Source organism: Phoxinus phoxinus (assembly GCF_949152265.1).
Source record: "Phoxinus phoxinus genome assembly, chromosome: 21".
NCBI classification, from domain to species: domain Eukaryota; kingdom Metazoa; phylum Chordata; class Actinopteri; order Cypriniformes; family Leuciscidae; genus Phoxinus; species Phoxinus phoxinus.
The window spans coordinates 25,368,194-25,380,801 of NC_136896.1; the positions used below are offsets into that span (position 1 = coordinate 25,368,194).

Sequence of the window (12,608 nt, forward strand, 5' to 3'; positions counted from 1 at the left end):
TCCTCATATTTAAACTCCTGTGAAACAGGAAGTCATGGCTGGACAATTTCATGTTCCTAGTCGCCCTGGTGTGCTAAAAAAGGTAAATATTAATGGGAATGTACTTCAGAGATATTTTACTTGTAAATAATTCTAGGGGTGCCAATAATTGTGGCCAACGTGTTTTGGAGAAAAACATTTATTTCATAATGTGATTTTTTTACAGCCAGTTTTGATCATATTTACCAGGGGTGCCATTAATTCTGACCATGACTGTATAACTTAAAAAAAATCTTAATTATTCCAAACTTTTGACGCGCAGTGCATGTTCCACACAACAAATAAAGTCAGACAGGTGAGTACATAAAACAGAAGGAATACGGTAATAAAAAAAGGCATATGTATGTACTATCCCTTTAACTCCGCCTACTAGTCACCACACAGTCAATTATGAAAATATGTACTTAAGCACATCCCTAACTGCCACGGGAAAGTAAACATCATGTTAGGGAATGTTACCTGCAAAAAGAGTGCTGATTTCATTTGAACTATAAATATGTCTCAGGGATTCAAACACAAACATGGACTGATGCCAGACAGCAGAGATGTGTCTGGATCTCCGCCACGTGCTTCCTGCACAACTCCCAATCTCCAGGTTTGTGATTCACATAACAGCTCAAAGAAGCAGCTAACAAGACATTAGCGCCCTTCCCTGGATCCTTTGATGTCACTGGCACTCAAAAACAGGATATTTGTCAATGTTACATTTATCCTTCCTTACACATGGTCTATAAATGCACAGCACTGGAGGTTTCGTATGGATATGTAAACTATGCCTGTTAGACAAAGTGCACAGTGCTTGCTGGAATCTGATATGGAATCTATTTATAAACCACCAACCCCATTTAGTTCTGCTCTTATGTCACATAAATGCTATTCAAGAGTATTGCCAGTGCGGAGTCTGTCGACACAGCGGTAAAAATCTCTCTCTCTCTCTCTCTCTCTCTCTCTCTCTCTCTCTCTCTCTCTCTCTCTCTCTCTCTCTCTCTTTCTCTCTCTCTCTCTATCTCTCTCTCTCTCTCTCTCTCTCACATACACACACACACTAAAACAATGATATTACGAGCTAAGGGACACTAGAACAACTGGGTCCAATTAAACCTTGAAAAACTGTGAGAGCAGTGCCGAGCTCTTGCCAAAACAATTCCTCCCTTTAAAAATGACACATATTTTCTGTGAAATACAGTCACAGATGAAATATTGGCTGAGCTAGGGAGTAGTTCTGTATCTTTATTTCTGAGGAGAGGAAAAAAAGTTTTACGCTTTAGGATAGATTAAACAAGATGAAAGAGGAAATATAATTAGAAACAAACAGATCCGCGTGAAGCCGAGCAGAACGCCAGTGCGAGAGAGAGAGAGAGAGAGAGAGAGAGAGAGAGAGAGAGAGAGAGAGAGAGAGAGAGAGTACAGTGAGACTGTACGCCTAAGAATTTGTTGGCCCAGGAGGGTTCGATTCAAAAAACTCAAAAACTGCACGTCTTCACAGGAGTGTTATGTTGCCCTCTCTAGGCACAAACTCTAAGTGTTAAATTTTATCGGCCGGCTGTGCCAGAAAGAGATCACTGCAGGCCTGTTGCTGTTTCAGCCACTGCTATCCTTCTAATGAATGACTAACCCCGGCCAGAAGGGAAATTACATCACCTGGGTGTAGAAACAAAAAGGCAACAGCAGAGTGGCCCTGTTTTATCACACAACCGTACTCGCATGCCTTCCTTTTTGCATACATGCGGCGCTAAACATTAGCACATTGCAGAGTCTTTGCAGTTGAGCATTCAAATAAGACAGAATGCTGATCAAATGTTCAGACAGTAGATTCAGAGGGACTTCAGATCAATGGCTCTCCAACTCGCTTCAGGCGTTTACAATAAACATCAGGCAGCGATTCAACACAGTACCAATATCGTTTAGCTTACATAAATGTCAGACGGAAATTAAAAATGAAAGATTTACATTTATTAATATAATATTTGATCATTATTAATAAAAATAGCAAACTATATATATATATATATATATATATATATATATATATATATATATATATATATATATGAAAGTAAAATATAGAAGAACATTAGATAAAATAATATACACATTTTTAGATTTCAATTAAAAATTAAATAACAAATTATTAATATATAATTAAAATTAAATTATAATTGTTATAATTATTGTAATTTATTATAATGATTATAATAAGTGTTATAATATTATAATTACACAATATAATGATTATAATAAAAAAAAAATTTTTTTAAGTATTTTAAAAAAAGTATCAGCACACACTAATGTAGTCTAGAATGTTTGTTTTTCTTTCAGGTATGCAATATAAAAGTAGCTTAATTTGTTATAATAATAATATTATAATATGCATATTGTGTGTGTATATATATATATATATATATATATATATACACATACACAATTCAATAATTAATGTATGAATAAATAAAATATATAATTAAATCAATTTCATCATTTAATATAATTTAACATATTTTCAATTTGATATATATATATATATATATATATATATATATATATATATATATATATATATATATATAATTGAAAATGTGTTAAATTATATTATTGTGAAATTGATTTAATTATATATTTATATATTTTTAAATAATTATTATATATATTATTATATATTTTATTATTATTAAACTATTTATATATATATATAATTTATGTATTTATATAATATAATATAACATAACATTACATTACATAACATAGGCCTAAATAATAACACACACACACAATATATATATATATATATATATATATATATATATATATATATATAAAGTTAATAATGTATAATTAAATTGATGAATGTAATAATATCAAACTAACCAATAATAACACACCAATGTAGTCTGGGTCATATTTTCTTTATATAGCTTCCGTGGATGCAACCTCAGCATCTATCTAATTTGGCTATAAATTTGCTTAAAAATACTGCATTTCCTCTGACATTTTAGAAGTTGTTCTACCCTTGTCCACGATTCAACTCTAAGTTGCACTATCGTTTGCATTTAGCACCGTTTTTCTGCACGCTCTTTGCGACCCTATAAGAACAAATCTGTGACCCATTTCTGGGTCATGACCCATCCACTGACTCTCTCCTCGTAAATAGGAAACATGTCTGTTATCGTACTATTAACAGCATAGTGCAGCCTCTGCAAATGCATGGCAGTTTCTATGATAGCTGATTAACTTTATCAGCGGTCGCTAGGGTTATTCGCTGCAAATGCAAATGTAATTTAATTGGACAATCTGCTGAGTGCATCTGAGGCTGCCGAGTTGTGAAGCTCACATTACTGCAGGTGCTTTGGCTGACACTTAATCACATTGTTATTTAAATTCACCATGTCTCATTTAGCAACTACACTGGGAATGCACAAAAGACTGGCGAACATTCTTCACCGTTTTTTCACACAATACTTGTTAGGACATGTGTAAAACAAGTACACTCCGTACTCAATATTACAACAAATAAGATACGCACAACATTGCAGAATTTCAATTAACACTTTTACACAACATTAACTCTAGATAATGCAACTGAAAACAGAAAATAAACACTGTTCTGAACAAAGCTGAGGGTATATTTTGGAACTGACATTCTTCTGTTAATCGGCCAAATATTGTCAGATTACACAGTACGCTCTTAGAAAAAAGGCTCAATGGGCTTCAATGCACAACCCTAGGATTCTTGATGCTTTATGAACGCTTTAAGCCAAAAAGGTTCAAAGAGAAATCTCTTAAAGGTGCACTGTGTAATTTCTAGCGGCATCTAGTGGTGAGGTTGTGAATTGCAACCAATAGAAGTTACGGTGGCCGACAGGAAAAGATGTCGTCGTCTGTTTAACAGGTTATTTTAATTCTTTCTACTGATAAAGTATGTTTACGGGCTGTTTAATTCATAAAATTTCATTAAAATTAAAAAATGAATTAAAACAAAATTAAAGCTAGGGTAGGCAATGTCTTTCATAAACACTATCTAAATTATTATACAGCTTGAAGCTCTCTTTACATCCTGATAACAATCAATAATTGACCTGGTCTAAATATTTTTTTAAAAATTATATATCTTGTGGATGTCTCAGGATCAAAAAAAGTTTGTCCAATCATTGTATTCGGTCCGAATGCATTGATAGGATGTCCTACCTGCCTGTCAACCTGCCGAATTATGCAATTCTATGGCAACACCAATTCCGAGGTCTCTAAGTTGTTTTACATTGATTATTACGTTTTTGAGACATGCGATAATATAACGCCTTCTCTCGCGACGCTTTGCAGACTCTGCTCTGTCTGTACGTGTTCATGTGTTTTGAAGGAGGCGTGGCTTTGGAGACGCTCTGAAGTGTGGGTGGGATCTAAAGCTAGCTTGCTATTGCTAGTCTCTGAAATTGCACACCCTGCCTTTAATTAACTAAAAGTAAATCCATAAAATGATCCCATGATTGGATCCCTTAAAAGCTTGAAGCACTTTAAGGTTTTAGAACGGAACCTTTTCTTCTAAGAATGTGTGTTAACAATAAGCATATGCTATCACTTCTAAAAAATATTGTTCCCAAAATGGACTAAAAGCTAATAGAATGCGCCATATTCTCAAAACTGTAATGTGTACCTAAGAGTGGAGCATTGTCCTTGGCTCCCAGGCCGTTTCAAGATCAGCAGTCATGAATGCGTAATAAATTTGAAAAGCAAATAATTGGCATTGCTGCTGAGTGGGGGAAGGGAGGGAGGCCGGTGGCAAGTTGGAAAGAGGACAGAGCTCTGATCAACTGAACAAACAGTGCATTAAGACTAATGCTTTTCCTCAATAACACCTCGTTACATTGTGTAAACACCATGTTTTCAAGGTCGATCCCGGCAACAGTTTATGTTTCCGCCTAATATTGATAATAATTCAGCAAAGCAACCTTGACATTTCGACAGGGCTTCACACAGAACCTGTTGATTATTTTGAAAAGGCTATTTGATCCTCCACTCCACGGGGAGGACAGTAGAACGGTAGAGGTTCACACACAGCATGCAGAATCTCTTTTTGTATTCAGGATCGGTGATTACATGAGCAGTGCAAGATAAAACAGGTACAGACCTTGTTACATTACCCATGTAAGAACGCAGCTGTGCTGCTTTGTTAAATAAAATCGCAATTGCAACACAATCGGTAAACCATGATGAATGGGAAAGCTTTACATTACAGTGTTTACACTCTCAAAAATACTGCTTTTGACAAAAATGTTTCATGTGGAGTCAAAAATAATATCGGTTACACAATCAAAGTAATAAATATTATATAAGAAATAAACTTTGACTGATATTTTTCACCAATATTTACAATCTGCTACTTCGGTTATCTGGTAAAACGCTTATCAGATATAGGCTAGTTATATTGTAATCAGTTATCTGTGTGTGTGTGTGTGTGTGTGTGTGTGTGTGTGTGTGTGTGTGTGTGTGTGTGTGTGTGTGTGTGTGTGTGTGTGTGTGTGTGTGTTATTAATATACAGCAACATAACAGAAACATATGTTCTTGCGCATCAAAAGGTTCTCAGTATGTAATGTGAAAATCATTAGTAATAATTATTGTTATTAATAAAAAAAAAAAATATATATATATATATATTTTACTAGTATAATAATTATTTAGTTATCTTTGTATTAAAAAGTAATCTCAATAAAACCATTAAAATTGGTTAGGAATATTAGCCACTGGACACAGAAACCATTGTTCTCATTTATTAACAATCTCTAATATTAATGACTGACTCAACCTGACTACTGTACATTAGCTTGCACACACAAAACTCGTTTGTTAATGGTCAGATCGGGTAGAAACGGCTTTACAAATGCAGTTGTACCTACTTTTTCACAGTGTACCCTACAGATATCACGTTATTATTACGAATAATTTGCACACAAAATGATATATTACATTAATATAACCATCTATTACAAAGTAATTACAAGCAACTCCACAGCATAATAACACGAAACACTCATTGTTAATAACATTTAAACCTTACTTAAGTACAGGCACAGCAGTATAAACAAACACAGTATTGTGAAAGAACAATGTTTCAGTACATGTACATCAAAGGGTTAAATCCCCAGAAAGATTTTTTTTTTCCTCGGGCAAACACATCTCAGCTAATATGTAATGTGAAATGAGGCTGCAGCACTTTGACATAATAACCTTCATAAATGTCACTCGCTCGCTTTAAGGCACAGCAGCTGCTTGATCAGCGTGCCGTTATTAATCAATGCATTGATATTAGTTCACATCGCACGTTTAAAACATCTGCCTGAGATATTCTACAGCATAACCCATATATCATTAGCGACGATCAGCAACAGTGTACTTTACATCGATCGCCCGTGCATTTATTTATTTATTTATTTATGATTTGCCCTGATCTACGCGTCTCATCTGAAGCAACACTATTTTATCAACAATCAGCAGATCGCAACGCCACAACGAGGCGCTTCAGTCGTCTTTGCCATTCTCAGTTTCCGCACTATATCAGATGAAACAAGCAAACACTGATGTGACAACTTCACACAATGGCATCATTCTCATCATCACACGCTGTTTGAAATGCATGCGCTAAACGCTCGTATGCAAATGAGCCGAGGCGAAATGAACACAAGGGTCCACTATGACTGCGTGTCTATTATTAAACGCGATGCATTAGATGTCTTGTGATCAGACAGCGGAATAGATGCGATGCAAAGCCACGCACGGCTCATATTTCATCCCTACCACAATAAACACATCGCGAAGGGACGGAGCCCTTCATGGAAAGCAGCAAAAGCAAAAGAAATGTGCCATAAATTACCTCTCCGTGAGTGACATTTCTGCCCTGGGGAGTATCTTCTGGGAGAAAATAAAGTTTGGAGCTGGATAGAAGTTGCTTGGTTGTCCTTTCCTCCCATAAGAGCTGTAGTTCTGCTATGCAGATGGGGTCCCCTGCTTTACATCTGACCAGGAAAAAATCACCCAGGGACAAAATTCTCGCTTTGCCTTCAAGGTGAAATCTAAACGCCTTGTAGAAAATGTAAGGTCCGTGCAAACCACAAGGTGAGCCTACCCACTGCGGAAACACAAATAGACATGCCATATTTATATTCAGCAACATTTTATATAACACGGGATCATAGGCGAGCAAAGCATTCCAGCTGATCACATGATAAATCACATTCTATATAAATATGAATAATAAAATATTAACTTTTGTCGTAAAGTTTCTTCCATTGAGTCCCTATCACAGCATATGTCTAGATGCGTGCGCGCAATAAATTCATTAGACGCTGAAATGAAAGCGGAGTGGATGATATTACCAGGAGTGAGTTGGGCTCCATCTCGTCGCTCTGAATTGATTAAACTCAAACATTCTCTCCAAACTTGTTGGCTTGAATGGATCACCGAAGGTCCTGGAAGGGCAAAATATCAAAGCGCGCTTCAGCGCGACGACCTTCAATATGAAACCGACACACTGCGAAATTAACTCCCCTAAAATGTCCGCAATTGATGTCTAATATTTTTTCAACCTATATTATTTCACTTACGGTCATTTTGCTACATTTTTTGCCACCGCGTGTTCATATTAAATTCGTGAATGCGAATGGAGGCACGTGCATGTGCGGTCTCTCAGACTCTCGAAGTCGTTTTACAAATTCCAAACTCCACTTTCGACAAAAACGGCTAGTAATTACGAAACTTCTCCGAGTATAAGCATGAGTTATAAATAAAGTGATTTTTCAGATACAAAACGAACGGCTGTATTTGATAATATGCGCGATGATGGCTGTATGTGTCTGCCAGGACCTGTGTAAAGAAGGTTTGTATGAGTATACCGAAACATTTCCTGCAGAGATTCTTCATTTTATTTCTCGAATGCATTAACTGTACATTTAATATAATCGTTATACTAATGCGGCAACATTAACGGGTGTGAAGGAGTCCGGATGTGGCAAGATGTAATCGGAATTCTAACAATCGAGAAGCGCCGTTTATGACCGCAAACGCTGTTGAAATGTATCAAGCGCGTGTAAACGCGACTAATGGAAACATTGTAATAACGTCCTTTGAATTGTTGCCATTATGGCCGCTGTGATTTGAACATGGTGCTTAGCAGTGATAGAAAAGCAATATTGCGTCCCTCTTGTGTGCATTAGGTGAATAAATGTCATGGTGAGAAATGCGTTTGTTTGATAAGAGAAATCAAACGCATTACAAAGCGACCAGACTCCTAGTCACGCTTTTGTTGTTGTTGTTTTTTAATCGAAATGTTATTTAGTCGCGGGATTGGTTTTAATGGACAATTTGATATTGCCATCGAGCTTTCATAAAATGAAGACGAATATAGCCTAAACTAGATCTGTCTATATAAAGAACAACCCGATATTATTAATAAACATTAATTGGCTATATGAGTGCTGCATTATTCACGCATATATTAATCGACGCCAGAGAGGTTTTGCTTTTATAGTTATTTGCTGTAATTCGTAATGTATGTCTGTGCCCTTAAAAGTTGTAGCATATGGCCTAAATTACAGGATGTAACATTTACGTCAGCTATTTTTATGTCTTATGCAATGTTTTATCTCCAGTCACGAGGGGCAGCTGGTGATTATGGATGTGATCACATTCATGCTTCATATAGCTAACAGCTTAACCCAAATGAACTGAACAGACTTAAATGTGATTTAGTAAATTTGAATCATAAGACATTATTTTGTTTTATGGGGGCAGGGCTATTCTTCAGAAGAATGGAGGAAACGATGAATAGAATATGTTTTGGTGCCAAGAATTTAGATAAAAATATACTGTGGCTATGCGAAATAAAAATTATTAAATGCATACCATTAAACATCATAACTTTCATTGTGAATTAATTTTTGTATATAATGATTAACATAATAGCGGGTCATGTTTACATTCAATATATGTTCAAATGAGTCAGTGTTTAATGACATTTGTATTTGATAATATATGATAATATTTGGTCATTATTTTAATGAAAACTTATACAACTTATAAAACTAATAGCCTAAATCATGTATTTTATAAGAGGGTAATAAATTCATAACTTGCAATATTTTAAATCTAAATCATTTTACATATATATAATATAATGCTTAACATATTAGTTAATGTATATATATATATATATATATATATATATATATATATATATATATATTACTAGTAGCCTATTAGTGTTGTGATGTAATCTTAAGCATATCAGTAGTTCATGTACATTCAAATTAGTTTTACATGAATCAATTTTCATATATATATATATATATATAAGATTATATTAAAATAAGATATTTTAATGATTAATATAATTAATTAATTAATTAAACAATTTTTGTAATCTTATATACATTTATTTAAAAAAAAAAAAAAAACGTTTATACTGACATTAATCAAAGTTGAATGAAAATGCCTTATGAAAAGCATTATGTAATATAATATTTTCTAATTTTGGCAATCAAAGCTATTTTAAATGCTGCCAACGGCTTAAATCTTGTAGATTAGCTAGATATTGGTCGTCAGCCAGCATTTATGTCGTTTTACTCTGCAGATTTTATTGCAGCAGTGTGATAGTATGTGACCGTCCTTGTGATTGGAGGAGGGCGGTGCTGCAAACGTCATGTCAGCCTATGATTAAACTCCTTTATTTGAGACAGTGAGCGGTAATAGCAAGTGCATTCAAGCATGCCATCAATCATCTCACTGCACTGTGACACACACTGACATGAGAGGTGCAGACTGCCTCTGTACAAACAGAGATCCCAATCAGATTAATGAACATGGACAAGGGCCATAACAGACAACATACTTAATGCAGATTTTGTTTTTGGTGATATGGATTGAATATGAAATGTTTCTGTTAAACCCAAACATCATTTTTGATGCTGCCTGCTGCTGCATGTGCTCTATTTGTTATTTTTATCCGGTCTCTGCTTTTCTTGTCTGTTTACCATCACAGATAGTCATTTCACTATCTCCATAAGCAGTTTAAACATGTTCTCCTTCCTGATTGCTCCACCAGTAATAAATGATGATGACAATGTTAAGAATAATTGGCCTCGCAGATTGTGTGTTTTAGTATCTGCTTTGCAGCATAGATTTCTTGTGCTTGCTGACAGTATGAGTAGAGCAGATTGATAGCCTAATCTTTCTCTCAGAGCTGCAAGGAACATTTGCAGTTTGAAAGCTTGTGGAAAAATTGAATTCTCTCTCTCTCTCGCTCTCTTTCTCTCCCTCCCTCTCTCTCGCACCGTGAGACTCAATGCGCTGTTTTGCCTGTCAATGGATTTTTGCATGACTATGCGCTCTTCAGCACTCCATTAATCCTCATATTTGTTTTCAGAACAATGCAACGCAAAATGTACTTCATTTCCAGTTCTTCCGAGCTACATTTGAACACAACTGACAAGTTAGACGCCTTGCCATTCATTCACTCCAAAATGCAGTGTTGCTCTTCTTAGTAAATTGCCTGTAATTATATATTATCCTCTTTGGTTTCAGAACCTGTTTTGAATTAGAAGTGGAGTAATTCCCGAGGATCGCTCCAGGGCATTGAAATGCTGTTCACCTTACCGTCAGTAATTCGCAGGGCGGGCAGCAAAAACAGCATCAGCACTTTTTTCTCTCCCTTTAGAGATAACATATAAATTAATGACAAATTGCTACAAACTCAACACTGCTGCCAGTGGAAGAAATCTCACACTGCACCCCGTCCCAAAAAAGAAGAGCAGACACTGATTGAGTTTCTCTTTCATAAGTGTGTGTGTGTGTGTGTGTGTGTGTGTGTGTGTGTGTGTGTGTGTGTGTGTGTGTGTGTGTGTGTGTGTGTGTGTGTGTGTGTGTGTGTGTGTGTGTGTGTGTGTGTGTGTGTGTGTGTGTGTGTGCAGTCTATCAACTTCATCAGCTAAAAAATACATAAAGAGTTATTAATATACAACAACATAACAGAAAAATCTGTTTATAAATCTGAAATTGTATATAGTTTATAATAAATATATATATATACAATTTTGATATATGTATTGTATAATACATATATTACATTTTTATATATAAATATAAATTTATTATCAAATATAAATAATATAATACACACTCACACACACACATTTTATATGTTTTTATTATATTTTATATAGTTTATAATAAATACATATTTATATATAGAAATGTAATATATATATATATATATATATTACATTAGAATATTTTTTTAAAGTATATAGATTTTGTATTAATAGGCTATTTGTTATAATGTAATAAATATGTATCATATACATATTTGTATATATTAGATTATTATAGAGATATTAAGGATATAGAGATTACATTTAAAGTGTATATACAGTATATTATTTATATTTTAGTTTATATTTAAAATACCAAATATATAAGTATATCATTTTTATATTTTAGTTTATATTTTAATTTTAAATGTTCAATAAAGGTGACATTTAAAAGTGTTTTTTCTATGTTGTCTAGCAGAGCTTTTATGTTACTTCCAAAGTATACAAAGCAACAAATATTTTTATGTTAATAATATGTAATGTAATAAATGAAACTCACACATCCACAAACATATTGAGACATTAAAGATGATCCACAGAGAGTGCACGTAAATGCTGGCACTGGATTTTGAAATGATCCCACTCATATGTTTTCCTCAACAACACCATCATAGATAGACAGCCATCATGTGCGCTAAAACATTCCGCTTGAAATAACAGATGAGCATATGTTTAAAGATCATGTGTCGAGTGACGCGCAGGAATATCAAATACTAATACAATCACCAAACTACCAGTTCGGATTCGTCATGCTGTGTGTTTGTTTGTTTGTTTGTTTATTCAGAATATCTCATTGCACCAATTTTCCGTTAAGGGGAGTGTTTATCAATCATCTCTACAGGTCCATCTGCTCTCTCCTGTTCCGATGCATAGACACAGAGCAGTAAATAGGATGATATATGAAACTGGCAGACATGATGACACCAGCCAGACAAAGCAACATATGAGTTCCAACCTAAAAATATTGCCACTCGCTTCCAGCACCGCTCACTCGTATTTAAAAAGATGCTTTATTTCTTTCTAAATTACACTCCAAATAATATTCCAAACCACTGGAAAGGCTCCTTTTACCAACCAACATTTTTAAAATTTTTACTCTGGATCTACAACTGTAAGTTACGGAGCCCCTAAAGGGACATGGTGAAGTAAAAAAAATATGAGATGGGAGGAAAAATCATTTATCAATGCTTTTGTGTTCTCTCACATATGTTTTGCGTACCTCCGCAAAACTTTGCCATCACTCCCAAAATGTTTGCGTTCCCCCGAGAAACACAAAAGTTTGAACGCAAGATTTGATTCTCATGAATAATGCTCTGAACCGGATGACGTAGAATCGTTCTCTCAAGCCCCGGCAGCCAATCACACACTCCGGATGCACGCTTCTACCTCAGATTCCGTGACGTTGCTTTTCAACCCGAAAGAACGAAATTGCTCTGAAA

General features: G+C 34.8%; 1 protein-coding gene across 1 annotated transcript in view; it reads right to left on the bottom strand.

Annotated features, from left to right (window-relative positions):
- Nucleotides 1-7,451, bottom strand: part of arid5b (AT-rich interaction domain 5B) — a 116,527-nt gene extending 109,076 nt beyond the window's left edge. The window contains exons 1-2 of the mRNA XM_079596431.1: nucleotides 7,402-7,451; nucleotides 6,900-7,154 (exon numbers count right to left, since the gene is read on the bottom strand). Of these exons, the coding sequence (XP_079452557.1) occupies nucleotides 6,900-7,154; nucleotides 7,402-7,422 (276 nt within the window). The 5' untranslated portion in view covers nucleotides 7,423-7,451. The remainder of the gene's footprint in view (nucleotides 1-6,899; nucleotides 7,155-7,401) is intronic.
- Nucleotides 7,452-12,608: the final 5,157 nt, after the last annotated feature.